Source organism: Syngnathus floridae, chromosome 16 (genome assembly GCF_059516105.1).
Source record: "Syngnathus floridae isolate MCC-2025c chromosome 16, RoL_Sflo_1.0, whole genome shotgun sequence".
NCBI classification, from domain to species: Eukaryota; Metazoa; Chordata; class Actinopteri; order Syngnathiformes; family Syngnathidae; genus Syngnathus; species Syngnathus floridae.
In genome coordinates this window covers 5305739-5321309 of record NC_142428.1, presented here as the reverse complement: position 1 = coordinate 5321309, position 15571 = coordinate 5305739, and the positions used below count along the sequence as shown (strand labels likewise).

At 44.1% G+C, this 15571-nt stretch overlaps 3 protein-coding genes across 7 annotated transcripts; 1 reads left to right on the top strand and 2 right to left on the bottom strand.

Annotated features, from left to right (window-relative positions):
* Window positions 1–14: 14 nt before the first annotated feature.
* On the top strand, window positions 15–1330 carry iah1 (isoamyl acetate hydrolyzing esterase 1 (putative)). The gene is made up of 6 exons (XM_088401171.1): window positions 15–147; window positions 240–292; window positions 385–530; window positions 601–762; window positions 824–945; window positions 1022–1330. Exons 1-6 carry the CDS (start codon window positions 85–87, stop codon window positions 1196–1198), a joined length of 723 nt encoding a protein of 240 aa, XP_088257297.1. The 5' UTR covers window positions 15–84; the 3' UTR covers window positions 1199–1330.
* Window positions 1233–8615, bottom strand: adam17a (ADAM metallopeptidase domain 17a). Of its 3 annotated transcripts, XM_088401170.1 has the most exons (20): window positions 8391–8615; window positions 7982–8114; window positions 7655–7788; window positions 7452–7540; window positions 7152–7335; window positions 6793–6923; window positions 6623–6709; window positions 6128–6253; window positions 5745–5889; window positions 5544–5635; window positions 5296–5448; window positions 4499–4698; window positions 4290–4393; window positions 3982–4116; window positions 3773–3903; window positions 3623–3701; window positions 3470–3558; window positions 3324–3383; window positions 3034–3076; window positions 1233–2552 (listed from the first exon to the last, which is right to left on the bottom strand). In XM_088401170.1, exons 1-20 carry the CDS (start codon window positions 8494–8496, stop codon window positions 2182–2184), a joined length of 2592 nt encoding a protein of 863 aa, XP_088257296.1. In that variant the 5' UTR covers window positions 8497–8615; the 3' UTR covers window positions 1233–2181. The 3 variants fall into 3 exon arrangements, with proteins under 3 accessions (XP_088257296.1, XP_088257293.1, XP_088257294.1); XM_088401167.1 differs by lacking the exon at window positions 3034–3076 and having other exon boundaries at window positions 8391–8614; XM_088401168.1 differs by lacking the exon at window positions 3034–3076 and having other exon boundaries at window positions 2397–2548.
* Window positions 8616–9147: 532 nt separating this feature from the next.
* LOC148385270 (14-3-3 protein beta/alpha-1-like) lies at window positions 9148–15140 on the bottom strand. Of its 3 annotated transcripts, none has more exons than XM_088400380.1 (6): window positions 14983–15140; window positions 14056–14428; window positions 10878–10998; window positions 10451–10614; window positions 10275–10370; window positions 9148–10144 (listed from the first exon to the last, which is right to left on the bottom strand). In XM_088400380.1, exons 2-6 carry the CDS (start codon window positions 14347–14349, stop codon window positions 10070–10072), a joined length of 750 nt encoding a protein of 249 aa, XP_088256506.1. In that variant the 5' UTR covers window positions 14350–14428; window positions 14983–15140; the 3' UTR covers window positions 9148–10069. The 3 variants fall into 3 exon arrangements, with proteins under 3 accessions (XP_088256506.1, XP_088256508.1, XP_088256509.1); XM_088400382.1 differs by having other exon boundaries at window positions 14056–14476; window positions 14983–15102; XM_088400383.1 differs by having other exon boundaries at window positions 14987–15073.
* Window positions 15141–15571: the final 431 nt, after the last annotated feature.

Below are 15571 nucleotides of genomic sequence, written 5' to 3'. Positions count from 1 at the left end.
TTTAGAGTTTTAAAAACAGAAAACAAAGGTGACTATTGCGCATGCGCTGTGCAACTCGAGTGACAAGTGTGTACGAATACAGCCATGTCCAAATTGAAAACTTTAACCTGGCCTCGGGTGGTTCTGTTCGGGGATTCCATCACACAGGTTGGCTGCTTCATAAGAACTGCACGATTTTTTGTTGCTGTTGTTCGTTCGCTTCTTTGCTATATGTTGCTAGCTGAATTTGTTTCTTCCAGGGTTCCTTCCAAGTGAACGGATGGGGTGCAGGCATCGCAGATAAATTAGCAAGGTCTTTTTTTTGCTCTCCTCGTTTCCGCAATTTCGTAGTCAATACATAATTAGGAGACTAATCGATGGGAATATTTTAACTTGTTCGAGCAGGAAGTGTGACGTAATCAACAGAGGGTTCTCGGGCTACAACTCCCGATGGGGAAGGATTGTTCTTCCTCGGATACTGTACCAGGACAAGTCGGAAAACATCGTAGCAGTTACTGTCTTCTTTGGAGCCAACGACTGCGCCCTGCAAGGTATACAACTCCTCAAACATGCAAAAACGCACATTTAATATGCTGTTATTGCATTGAAATCTGCACTTAGATAAAAACCCTCAGCAACATGTCCCTCTGCACGAGTACTCGGAGAACCTGAAGGCAATGACCAGCTACCTGACCAAGGTGGGGGTCCCTGCAGGCAAAGTCATCTTCATAACCCCTCCTCCCATCAATGAAGCAGCCTGGGAGAAAGAATGCAAGCTGAAAGGTAGCGTTCACATGCATGATCTCGTCTCCGCTGAAGATCATGAAGCGTCTTTGCATCCTAGGTTGTCCTCTCAATCGATTGAACTCCGTGGCTGGCCAGTACGCTCAAGCGTGCGTCCAGGCGGCTTCTCAGTGCGGCGTTGACGTCTTAGACTTGTGGACGCTCATGCAAACAGACGGACAGGTTTTATTTTATTGTATCATATATTTTATGGAAAGAAAAAATGCATCCAAATAACATTTGATTCTCCTCCCCACAGGACTTCACAGTCTACCTGTCAGATGGTCTCCACCTGTCTGCAAAAGGCAACCAGTTTGTGATGCAGCACCTTTGGGAGCTGCTGGAGAACAAAGTGGTTCATCTGCCCATGATCCTGCCCTATTGGGGGGATGTGGACATTGGGAGCCCCGAGAGCAGCCTGCTGTGTGACCCATAAACCCGAAGATGGACAGACGGCATGAGGACTCTGATTTTGAAGAGTCATATTTTTTGTATACAATCATTTATTGGGATGTTTTTAAGTAATACAAGCGGTGGACATGAATAAAAGCTTTACATTGATTAACAATTTCACAACCGTTCAGTTTGTCAGCCTTGTTGCTGTTTTGGCTTGAAATTAAATAACAGGCAACAGTGGCGAGACATTGTGACGACAATATTGACACGAGCAAACAAAACAGTAACACAACTTGAGCACCTCACAGCTTTGCAACAATTCAAATTCTCTCTCTTATGATGGGGAATAACCATCCAAAAAGGCACAGCAGTGTTTTGGAGTCAGGTTGACACAAAGCAGACATACTGTATTTAAAAAGAAGCCAATCATGATTCATGACACAAGTGTATACAGTAATCCCCAGCATATTCACGGATAACTAATTCATTAAACATTCGCACCTATTCGAGGATCTCTGTTTTTTAAATAGCGCCCTAAGATGCCACAAGAGGCACTAAAGCCCAGTAAATTGAAGCATCGTGATCGGCATCAATGAAGAAATATTGTAACTGCTTATAAGCTGTTTATGACGGCCAAAAATTCTGGTTTTGGAATTTTCGGTTTTAACTATAAGCTCAATTACTGTCAGTTTGTCACTATTTGAAGCAGGGCTTGGTCCCTGTCCCCCTACGAATAGCGGGGTATTACAGTAAGACGATCATCCAGTGGTTTTGTACACTAAAACACAACGAGGATTGTTTCAAAAGTGCAGCACGGCGACTTTTGGCAAGCAAATACTGTTCAAAATGTGTTTGAGGTATGATGAAAGAGGAAATTACACTTCAATTGGCGGTGGTTCATCTTAAGAAGAGCATCGAATGTCCTTTGTGAATGTATTAGATATCCATGACAGCTAGCTTTAGGTCAATGTATGAATATATAAATTACAAATTGATTGGACTCAGCACTCAGTCTCTTTGGAATCAAAGCACTCTTGCCTCTTGAGGCGCCGCCTCTCCCGGGCCGACGGGCTTTGATCGCTCAGATCCTCGTAGGAGGATCTCGTAGCCAACGAGCAGGCTCCTGCGGTTGGGAAGTCGTCGGCCCTGCCTGCCTCCTCTCCCAGGTGAGAGTCGCTGCTGTCCTCCTGGATGGTGGCCATCCGTGAGGCCACGTCGCTGCTGTCCGGCGTGGGCACGTAGCTCGAGCTGGGGGTCTGGTTTGAGACGGCGCTGGCCGCCACCAAGCGGTGCTGCGAGAAGGGCGCGGTCGGGCCGGCGAAGGAGGAAGAGGGAGGCGGAGGAGGCTTGACGATGCGGATGGGCGCCGTCTCCATGTTGCTCAGGATTTCTTGCTAGTAGGAGACCGAAAGGTGTGAGGCATGTGCGGATAGTAACTGCGTGGGGGGGCACTTGTGTTTTATGTGCAGCATTCCTGCTGATTTGAGTAAAAGAGGCTAAACTATTTTTCACCCAAACAACAAAATAGTGAACACTGTGCAGAAATAGCAACTAAAAAGGGGTAAAAGACAGGAAGTGAATTAAAAAGGACTCTCATCTGCTCACGGCAGACACAAACTGAAAATGTGGACACACACCGCATCTGATCTTACGAACGACAACAAATCTTTGTTTGAGAACTCCCGAGATGCAATCTTGCGTTCTTGAGGTAATTTCTGATCGAATGGCGTGCGGGACGTCCTTGCGGCGACTTTGTGGGCGATCAGCGATTACGTCAAGGAGTAAAGGAGTGCGGGGAGTATCGCAAACGGGGGCCCACGGACCATGCATCATCATGGACTGGATGGCAACGCAACACCAAGCCATGGCACACGCACTCACCTAAGGCTGGAGCTCTATTACAAACCTCCAGCGTCTGCTGCAGTTCCAATAAGAAAAGGCCAAGAGTGACAAAGGTCATTGAAAGCCCGCATGGACCGACAGACCCAGCGCTAATTTAGCTTCGACTGTGAACACAAGTCTCGGTGTGCCCCAAATCTATCTACTCGGTGCTTCTTGTTTTGATGGAAATGAATGGAACCGAACAAAAAAACATCTCAACTGAACTAAAATGCTTCGTGCTCACCATACAATTCTTCAAAATGGAGAAGAGGTGATACACTTACATTCAGAGGACAGTACAGCGACATTGTGTTCTCCTCATATTGCTGGTCGAGTTTCTTGTCCTATAAGAGAAGAGCAAAATGATAAAACAGGGCAAATCATTTTTAACAGTTTAACTCCGCTGGCAGAATTAAAGTTGGGTTCTTACCACACAGTGAACTAGAATACTCAGAGGGATCCAGAAGATGAGCGAGAACACGACAACAGAGCCCACAATGTTATCCGCCAGGAACTTCCCTAATGAAGAGAAAGTCAAATTAAATTAGCTCTTTCATTCACTTGTGTAACGTGAAGCACTTACCAAAGGTGTTAATGTCCAATTTGTCAATGAAGTCCCACAGACGCTCAATTACATCCTGCACCTGCTTCATGCACTTCCCCTACGGAAACGTTGACACCATTGAATGGATCGTAAAGTGTCGGGGTCTGGAGCGCACGTTTCCACACTCACGTTCTCGTCGCAGAAGCCCACGGTGCAAGGTTTCCCTTTACGTAGTAAAAGCAAAGTGCCATCGGTCAGGACGAAGGGCGCGCAGGTGCCATCGCGACGCCTGCAGCACATTTTACAGGAATCCTCTGTGGCTGCATTATGAGAGTGGAAGAAATCTGTCACACAGGGTAAACAAAAACAAAAAAAAAAGAAACACAAGAATTGCATACCATTGCAGGCACAGGACTGAAGGTTCTGCATGGCCTCACAGAACGGGTTGCACTCTCCATTTCGGCACCGGCCGTTGTCCACGCAAACTGTGTTGTCGATGGCGTTTTCAGGGGGAGGACACTGACTGCTGTTGCCTTGAAGTAAAAAAACAATTTATTGAATCCTGAAAAATAAATTGCCATAGGCCTACTTAAAGGTGCCACTGTCATTTTTATTGAATCGTGGTGTATCTGCTTTGGCCAGCAGGGGGCGAACGTGTCAGATTCAAATGTATGTCTGCTTTGGCCAGCAGGGGGCGCAGACCTACCTGTGCAGTAGGCAATGCCCTTACATGTGGCATTGATGGGCTCTTGGCACCTTGCTCCTGCCCGCTCAAACATGCAATTTCTGCAGCACGGGCTGTTTCGATCACTGAGAGGAGGAAAATAACAAATGTGGTTAAGTTCTACAAAAATTCACTGTCGAAAGTGTTTGAAAGGAATTAAGTGCACAGGAGTTTTATATCAGCTTTCCTACCTGCACTGGGACCCTGATTTGAACATGCAGTTGGAGGAGCAGCAAGCATCATCATTGAGATGAAGCAAGCCGGGGTCGCACTCTTCCCCTTCTTCCACCCGGGAATTCCCACACACATTGCTGTTCCTCTCCTTGAAGCACAAGGGAGCTTTGTAACGAAGCGTCTTTCCTATGGAGATCTTGCTGCAGTTGGAGAAACGCTGGAAGAGATGTTGGAGGAGTTAAATCATCAGACTGTAAGTGGAGTAGCCCTAGCAGGCCGATTAGAAGAACTCTTCAAATCGGATTAATTGTGAGCGCAAAAATGTGCTTTGTGTTTGCACCGTTTTCATTTAATCTGCACTAACAATAACAACTAAAGCCAAAACGGACAACAGGTTGCTGTTATTACAGATAATCGAAAGGTAAACATTTAAAACTGGCTTTCACACTTTGCATCACACATTGCATGATCGACTCAACACCTTCAGTGGCATCTAAGGTTGAGTGAGTTTGTATTTCCTCGAGTCTTGCCAGTTTGGTCGGGTGTCATCCAAGCCTTTTATGCAATTTATGCAAATTGTGCGAGCTTTCTGGCAAACCGATAAGTCGCCTACATCAGCAGTCTGTGCCGATGGATACAACAAAGATGGCTGCAAAAACAAATTACATTTCATGCAAGACAAAAGGTTCATGCATTTGCATTTTATGTAACAAGTCAGTGAATTACAACAAAAATATTTTAAATTGCTTGAAGCATTTTCATGTGTTGTAGCAAGTCTTGAAAAAGAAAAGAAGAGGCAGCAAGCGGTATGTACCTTGTTGTTGACATGATCTCCACTCACAGCTATTGGGTACATGACAAACTTTCCACCATGGTCATCACTGGGAGCACAGAATGGAATGTTGTCCGGATCGTGCTCGGCTCCGAAGTTATGGCCTAGTTCGTGAGTGGTCACCAAATCTGCCTCCTGCTGGGACAAGTATATGGTTGAGTTTAAGGCAAACATTCAAAACAAAGCTCGGGAGACAAAGTTAATATTCATATTTAAGGGGTGATCTTGACCTTTGTCAGGATTGTTTTGCCATAATTTTTGGTGCTGGTCAAGCCGGTGTTGAGGTAACTGGGCTTCTTGGCAGAAAGGGATGGATAATAAGCTGTCAAAGCAAACAAGATTTCACGATACAGAAGGGAAACACTAAAATGCACCAAGCATAACCCCAAGATTATTTGGCAGGCATTTCAAAACAATGCCAGTGTCCTTACGTTTAGGGCAGAGGCCGCCCAAGGCCATCGGTTTGGAGGGAGCCACATAGGCCAGGCCCAGAGTGCCCTCATCAAAATCCTGGTAGGTGAACAGGTGGGCCAGGCACACGGTAGACGCGTTGTCGGCTATGTCAGAGCTGAATTGCTGGAAAAAATTTCACAACTACTTAATGACACAATGGCTTTCTCCCAGTAATGGGGAAAATGAAGCTTCAAGCTGCTTCGTGAAGCACTTGCTGTGTTTATTGAGCCCTCTAGATTGCACTCTCACTGACCATTTCTTAAACCCCTAACCAAGAGTGCCATCGAGAGTCCAAAAACAACAAGTGGTTCATGAAGCAAATTTGAAGCATCATTTCCTCATCAACTTTCTCCCCATCTACCTCCAGAAGCTTCTTGACATCCCAAACCGCCTTCGATTTCACAGGGCTGTTCTCCATGTTGTAGTGGGCCCAGACAGAGCCAGCACGACCAGGAGGAGGTTTTGTGGGCTCCTTGTGGATGATCATCTGAGAACAGCAATATAAACACACATGGCGGTATTTTTTTTTTTATGTGATTTAAAATCATAAAAATAGCCTTTGCAGAGGCAGTCAAAAGTTCTTCTTGTTGAGGACAAACAAGAAATGACTTGGTGTGGCTGAATAATGAATGCATATCTTTTGAGTGAGAAAAGGCTAGTCACACTACAATAAACAGTGTGTCCATTCATGCATAACGCATGTGGAACAAACTTAATGAACCGCACACAAAAGCGTTCAGTTCCTCTTAAAATGTATGTCTCAGCGAGGGGACCGCTAGTCAATCGCTTCCTGCGGTGACACAACACAAAAAAAAAAGGGGAAGTCTTTTCTGCATTCATGCTATACTACACAAACCTGATGTATTTGCACCCCGTAGTCTTTGAAGTCATCATCCCACGTTGTGTTTCGGTAAATGTCATCGACTCGATCGATCAGCTCAATCTGAAGACGTAGAAAATGACGACACAAAATTTATGGATCGTATGTATAAGCCGGATAGAGGTTTTCAGTTTTCCGCATCTGACCAGGTAATTGAGTGTGACGCTCTCTTGTCCGCGACCCATGTTTTTAAAAAAGCGGTAGTCTGCCACCAACAACAGGGGGCAGGTGTTCCTCTTGTGGTCGTGGACTTGGCGCTTTTCTCTGTGATGAAAATCTGCAAAGTGAAATTGTGCAGCTTTAGTCAGACGTAAGAATCTGACACCCACATCCTTTTGTCTAATTACCAAAGCCTCCTCCAGCTTAGACATTTATTATCCTCCTACTCGTTTTTTCCCTCTGCTTTTCCTTGCCAACTTACATCATCCCTGATCTTCAACCACAAAAACACTTTCTCTGTACATTTTAGACGACAAATACAAGATACGAGTAAAAGTAGACGTACCGTCGATCTTGTCCGTCACCTCGGGCTCTTCCCAACCTGCCCCAGCGGACTCGGGCAACAGGTCCTTAGCGTGCATGTAAGCGCACACTTTTGGAGAAGCAATGCGGCTCAGATTTTTGATGTCTTCCGAGCGATACACGAGCAACCTGCTATCGTCAGCGCTGTCTGTAAACCTCCATAAGGGCTGGCAAAAATGAACAAAACAGTTGAGTTAAAAAACTGCAGAAGATATTTGAAAGACATGAAAAACTGCACTTGGGCGAATACTGTATAAATGACCAATACTGCATATCTCCTAACCTCTATATTGTACTCTGCTTCATCACTTAGAATGTGAGCTGAAAATTCATCTCCATCAATGTGTGCCTGCACACGAGAATTCTCTTCACCTGAAAATATAAACAAAATAATAAAACTACAAAATAAAACTATAATTGGACAGGAAATGTGATAATACACGTTTTGACCACACAACAGCTCAACATGATTTAACATCAACTTACCGACGACATGACCTGTGAAGTAGTTCTGACGCTGAACGTGGAAGTTTTCCTCCCTACCGAGGTTATCGACAAAAACGGCTCGGAAATTGTCAGTGAAAAGGTCTGTGTTGGTGGTCAAGTACAACTTGAAATGTCTGGAAAGAGCACACAAAACTATGTAAAAACACAAATCACGTACACCGTTGAGGTAGTAGTAGGGGGGTATGCCGAGGGACCTCCTCCATCCACCCAGAATATAAACTCAAGCTACACAAGTTAGATCATTTTTAACCCCAAAATTAAATGAAAACAAAGAAATCATATGTAGTTTGAATGCTCCTTGTGCACCTCTGCAAGGCTCTGAAGCTGATCAGACGCTCCAGGTGGGACGGGGTGTGCACGTCCCTCTTCCTCACAGAATGTAACTGGAGGTCTGACACTGGCAGAATCTCAAAATCAGACAGAATGGAATGAAGTGAATCTGAAAGATATAAGGTGAAACCAGTCACGAATAACTAGATAATGAACAGATTTACATTAATGGGAACAACATAGCATTGTATAGCTTGAGAAAAACACAGCTGTCAAACCACACGCTCGTACTTGACTACAACGACCAAAATACTTTATAAACAATATATAACTCATAATTGGAATAAAGGAAGATATATGACAAGTAATATGAAACCGCTATTAGATAGCGGGGTTATTTTCCTGAACGACAGATGACTACATTTGAAAAGCTAGCAATATTTACCAATTTCAGCGTTAGCCTCGCGGTTTTCCTCAGCCGTAATTCTTGATTTAAAAGCTCCGATCAAGCATAAATGTGCCAGAAAAACAAATATGCACACGGTCCACATGGTGAAACAGCGCTGATAACATATATCACTGCGTGGCCGACATTGTCATAAAGTTTACCAGCTTTCGGGCAAGCTAGCGAGAGCAAAGCGGAAATGACTGAATGACAATTTCCGGTCGGAGTGTCATCAAGAAATTAATCATGCAACGTCATTCATCCATTTTTCCATACCAGGCGCGTCATTAAAAGTTCTGCATGGTATGTACCGCCAGATTGTGGGTTTTCTTTTTAATTTTTTAATTCATGGGATGGTGAACACTGGACATTTACCTGCTATTTCATTTGAAAGGTTATGGCCAAAAAAATATAAATCAGCATCCAAAATACTTTCAGGGTTACATAAATTAACCAATTTTCCCATGCTCATATATCATGTTGGACTTGAAAATAAAATCTATAAAAAAATTAGAAAAATATTTCCATGAGATTTTTTGGAGGGGAGCACAAGAAAGAAAAACTACCCCTCTAAATACAGCATGTTTTTTTCAACCTTTTAACTCCGTGACTTGTTACAGATTACGTAACAGCGGATATACCTTACCAGTTACTGAATGTAGTCCAGGGTTGGCTGGGAGAAAAATCAATGGCACAAATTACGACATGGAAAAATAACGTACAGTACAATAAAGAAAATATTAAAGACACAAGAGGATGGTTTATAAAATGATTTATTCATGTTAACATAGCTGTTACACAGGGATTCAAACGGTTTCCACAAGGCTTTAGGGGACTACAATCGAATGAATAGCAAAACAATAGTGGTCCAAATCTCTAATGACAATCACTGGACAGACAAACAGACCACCCTCATTTAGGATGTGTACAAACCTGCATTGAAAAATATTAAACTTGACACTTGCGCTTGTGTGTTACAGCATTTGTTCCCATTCCAGTGTAATATCTCGAGACATGCAATGACAGAATTCTCTTCATCTCCCCCCCCATTGAAAAGGTCCCGGCGTGTCAGTGAGTCAAGCCCCCCGCTATTCCCCGCAAACAGACATGCTTCAGTGAAAGAGTGGCATCATAAAGTGAGGATTAATCAGACGGGGCACAACTAAGTATTTGCCGCCAGCATGCGTGGAACACTGGCATTCCCTGCAACATGAAAACTATCTGAAGTGGAATTTCAGACGCTGTAACCGTACCACAATTTTTATTTCTTTATTTTTTTTTCTTTTTCATACAGAGCAGGAAAAGGAAACTATGATTATAACCTGGACACAAAATCTTCCTTGGATAAACTTCCTGTTGCTCAATGAATTTTAAGGGGTTCTGCCTCTAACTTTAGGAAAAGAGCGTAATACCATGTCAAGCTATCAATACTTTTCTACAGCTGAAATTGCACATACTGAAAGGCCAGGACACACACACAAACCAAAGGAATGGAGGGATTTACTTTTACAAGTCATCCTAATTTCATTTTTTCTCTCCAATTTACTTTTTTTCATGATTACATTTTTTTGGAGCAATGGGTTTTATTGGAAGAATGGCGCAATAAGGAATGATGGATGTGTAAAAAGTTTTTTTTTTTTTTAATCCTTTTGTTGTTTTTGGAGGTCAAGGACTTTCTTCTAGTTCTCAGTTTCGCCGGAGTCACCTCTTTCTCCGGCGTCGTTCTCCTCCCCAGCGGTATCCGATGTCCATAGCTGAGAAGAGATAAATGCGAGACACAGGTTGCATTTTAAACACTATCCGGCAGTGACTGTGCATTCTCAGGCAACAACTCGAGCTCGAATGTAATGCTCATTCTGTGCAATGTGAGAAGAGGACACTCACTGTCAGATTGTCTCTGAGGAGCTGCATGATGAGGGTGCTGTCTTTGTAGGACTCCTCGTTTAGTTGGTCAAGCTCGGCGATGGCCTCGTCGAACGCCTGCAAACAAAAAAAATTAAAAAATGGAACAACAATTCCATAGGGCTCGAGTGGCAAATGGTGCGAGACTGGGCACAAACCTTTTTGGCGAGTTCACAAGCTTTTTCTGGAGAGTTGAGGATCTCATAGTAGAAGACGGAGAAGTTAAGAGCCAGACCCAAGCGGATGGGATGTGTGGGGTCCATGTCCGTCTTACTGATGTCAAAGGCTTCCTGGTACGCCTGCTGCGAGTTTTCGATTATCTCTGATGAAGAAGACGTCATGGTGAAACAGTCAATCGGAAAGAAAGAAAAAGCGCTGATTGATCAAATCAGAACATTACAATCACGCGGTAGGTTTGTGCGGAAACTGAGTCAGCGCCCACCCACGACTGCTCTAGCTTCTGAAATGGGGGCCCCGTGACATCGTTTCCAGCAAACAGTCAGACATACTATGACACATTCCGAGTTGGAGTGCAAAGATATAAAGGAGGTTTTAATAATTCAACGTTAAATGCGGTCCACTTACTTTTCTTGTCATCTCCGGAGGCAACTTCAGCGAGGTATCTATAGTAGTCCCCCTTCATCTTCAGGTAAAAAACTTTGCTCTCTTGTTTGGAGTTCTTAATTAAATAGTTATCCAGCAGTGACTGTAGGGGGAGGGGGGGGGGGGGGGGGGACTTGGTTAGATGCGGTAACACTAATAAACATCGACCAGAGAACAAATCACACACTCCTCAATGTGACATCTGCCGTCAGATGACTTTCATCCCATTATTTCATGTCACAAATATTTATATTAAAAATCCATCCTAAGTGGGGCTATAATTACCAACCCTATAAATAACATACTGCCTAAGGTGGATTACAGCGGCAACATAAAAATCATAACGTGCGATGGCCTTTCTAGGACACGTCATGGGTCTTTCGACGGAGATTATAAAGTGGAGGAAAAACGTGTCCTACTTCAATTAAAGCACAGCGCAGATTAACCATCTGCAAAGCACCATAAACCTCAAACCTAATGAAGAAAAAGGAGGTTTGGATTCCAAGCCTTGGCAGGGCGAAGAAAGTGTCCTTGTCTGAGCCAAATCCCTCCCGGCAACCACTCCCAAGTCACGTCCACAAGCCACCATTGGCTCGGTCAAAACATGCACGCGGCTCATGTGCCGAGCATTCCTTTCCCCCTGCAAGCTGCGCACAAAAGACAAGGAGGAGGTATGCTCTCTTGGCGGCGCTTTCACACAAAGCTCTGATTTCAGTGGCCGGCCCTCACGAGAGCGTGCAAACGGCGTCGCCAGATGAAGGTTCTGACTGGTCACGAGCTTGACTCGATTCACACGGCCGACAGGAATTTATCTTTGGGCCATCGGTGGCTTTTTATAACCGATTGAGGCAGTATTTGCAAAAAAAATGGCAGTCACTGACACGTTGAAACTGGAGTAAGGAAATGCAAGAATCAAACCAATGTTATCTCGTTTTTAGGCGTCAAACAGTTAACTGGACAATTTACAATTATTGCTTCACGACATCAAGCTTACTGCACCTGTGTAAATATGTGAGGAAAAAAACTAGACTACCTCAAATCACCTTTTGTCGAGCCGGACAAATATTTAATGATGGTGCCTGATTAATGTATGACTGCTCTCTCTTGAGACAGCAGCTGTTCTCAGAACGTTCCATTTCCATGGGAATTCTGACACTCGCCTGTAAAAAATGACTGCTTTCAGAACAGGCTGTTTTCTCCATATTTCAGCCATTCAAAATGTTTTGCCTAAATGTCACTGCTTTTTACAAAAGGTAAACTAAACCAACGGCCGGACAAGCCGAAATCCTTCCTCGTGGCTGACGTGGTCCGAGATTTATTTTTTTGGAGCGAGACAGAAAAGCCGGAAGGCTTCTGCCGACGAGTTGAGGCCTGAGGAGGGACACACCCTTCTGCAACACTCAGCAGAAGAAACACAAAAGGCTGAGTCACTGGCAGGGAACAGCCCCTGCGGCGTCTCCGTCAGACAGGAGCCCAAGGGACATTACTGGAATCTTCCAACCCGATCTACTCTAATCCACTATCAAGGCAGGATGGGGGGGAATAATGCAAAACGCAATCCCTGCTGCTGCGATAGATTAATCAAGAAGTGAGAGCAGAGCCCCGCCCCCCAACCCGGGCTCGGAACTAGTACTTCGAATGTAGGCCAAAGTCGTGAGCTTAAAAATATGGCCCCGCTGAAAGGTACCCTGTTTAACTAGTGGGAGCTGTTTGTGCATGTCGGTTATTGCACATGGCTCGACACATTAGCGATCCATCTGCCAGATGAAAGACACGACATGGATACAAAATTTGCACATTAACATAGAAGGGTTGGGGTAAGGGGTCCTGCGAGAGATGTTCCAATTGCAGTGGAATCCCCAAAGCCCCCAAACCTGTCATTGCGTGTCATGAAGCAAATCTCCCGTGACTTCAGCTCCGCGAGCATTCAAAGGATCAGTTTTACAAGTGGTTGGATTTTTGGGTGATGCCAACTCCTTGCGGGCAAAAGAAAAGCAAGTCTAACAACTGTCAAAGCAGGAATGGAACTCGCTCATGGGGAAAGGTCTGGCAAGGTATAAGACGAGCGGTACAATCGATTACATCAAAATCCACTGCACCACAATGACGCGACCAAAAAGACAATTTAACGTATTCATTACAGAAATACCCATAAAATGCCACTAGGTGACAGCATCCACTCTTTGGCCTTTATGAGGCATTTTCAAAGGTTACCAAGTTTCTTTGTTTTAAATTCACCATTTCATTCTGTCTACAGTTAAAGTTATAAAACAACCCAGTCTGGAGTTAATGTATTATAATGGCATAAGTGTGAGCCTGTAATCAAGTCAGAGAATTTATGAAATGTGAACTATTTAGAAGTTATTCAGCATCTGACAGACTGTGACGTTGAGGTTCTACTATAAAAATAATCACCTCATTCAACGACCCAATACCAGTAGATGGAACAATGCGATGCGATAACACGTCTCTAAAATTCTCGCTTCCCAAAAAACAGTTGGAGGAAAACCACAGAATACTTCCTTATACACCCCATGCAACAATGTGTTAAAGAATAGGACTGAGATTATATACACGTATCACACCTAGATGGAACAAATGAAATCTCAGATGACAATTCAAATAACAAAAGATGGAATAATCACCCTGCAGCATTTTGAGTTTGTCACAAATTACATGCAACCTTCCAACGAGCAATTACAAGCCCCTCAGGGATTGCGTAGGAATGCTGGCAATTCCCGTCGCCGGGGTAAAAACAGAACAAAACAAAAACTTCAGAACGTATAGCAACACCGCGTTACAATCTCCATATGCCATTGGCTTAGTGTTCAATACTTTTTGAAGACAAAATACATACTGGAATTGGCAAACGTATTGGCTCACTCGTTTCTGGATGAGCTGCATGTTTTGCTCATTCAAGTTTGAACTGGTTAAGAAATGTGTCCTAATGAAGCCTCTTTTTAACACTCACACAATTCAGTTGTCATGAGATGAAATCAGTGTTAAATCACCTATGTCTATGAATGTAATCATCTTTGATGCTTTAATCTTTGAAATGGGAGAAGCTTTGATGTAGCTGTACCTAATATTTGACTGGTTGATCCAGCTCTTATATATCATGCCTGGTTCTCTGGAAATCATTATTAAAAAGGCCACGTACCAAAACGCTCGAGCAGATCTCTTGCAGCTCCTTCTCCACTTTCTCCCGATATTCCTTAACCAGCTGCAGCTTCTTCTCGCTAGTATCGGACTTGGCTTCGATGCTGGAGAGCACCCTCCATGAGGACCGCCGGGCCCCCACCACGTTCTTGTAGGCGACGGACAGCAGGTTCCTCTCCTCGTTCGTCAGGTCCTCGCCCTTCTCAGTGACCACCTTCATGCACTCGGCCATGTCGTCGTAACGCTCGGCCTGCTCTGCCAGCTTGGCCTTCTGGATAAGATCCACTTTATCCATTTTTTTTGTTTGTATAATTGATTTGGGAGCGATGGATCAGACAACACGGACGGGGCGAGCGAGAGTCGGGGACTGTGAACTGGGAGCGGAACAAGGAGTGGCGTTATTACCACCGCAGCGTGACAGGCTGAGAAAAAAAATAACCGATCGCTTATGGAGGAAAATCAAAACATCACCTTTTCATACATCAGGAATACTAGAACTACAATTAATTATAACAGAAAACGACGTGAACGTTTTTAGTGCGTTTACATCGCCTTGGGAAACACAATGAGCGTTAACGCGATTACGTAACGGTCATTTGATGTAATATAATGAACAGAAATACTGCAAATAGTTAAAATTTGATTTCTAGCAACAAAAAGGGCCTCTGAAATGGCCAAGCTGAGTCACGTCGGTACCGCAGCCCGCCACAAAGTTGTCTGGTGGTCGCTAGCTAGCTAGCTACAAATTTAGCCTAGCGATGCTAAAGCTGTACGTTTAAGCTAACGGGCCACTCCTATCAATGAAAAAGTGTCACCGAAAGCGCAGCTCACGAAAACGAACCGAGTCCTCTTTGATCATATTAGCTGTCGGACAGACATTATGGACGCTTTCTTGAAGGTATAAAATGAATTAGTAGAGGTATCTCACCTACAGAGGTCCGAATTCGCTTCACAAATTGGTCCGATTCGATGGATTGGGCAGAAAGGCAAAGAACAAGCCGCGGCAGCTAAAGTCCAACTGAACCTGATTAAAGGAGGGCGGGTTATTTAGGAGCGACTCTCCAATAGAAAATCGCTATCTCTTTTGAGTGACAGGTAATTTGGGGAGGGCCGGCGAATAGACATTGAGCGCGGGGGTGAGAGGCGGGGGATCAAATCATAGTTTGACAGACCGGAACGCTGCAGTTGCAGGTCGCACGGGGTTTCCTCCAATTAGAGCAAGGGAGATGACGTCACTGCGTTGCCAGGGAGATATCGGTCCAATCGTTCCCGAGTTTGGCACGACGTGTGGACACTAGGCGTGGCACGATCACGCTCAAACGCACAATGCTATTTTTATTCTGCTTTAATTTGAATCCTTTCTCTATTAAGTGAACATTAAATAGTATACGGTGCCAAAAAAGTTGATGTCATTATTAATATACTCATTTTAAGCCATAAAAAGATAAAAACGAGTCGATTCAAGATGTGTTATTCTTGGGAAAAAAGGCCTTTGGAAAACATAATTGCTGCTCTCA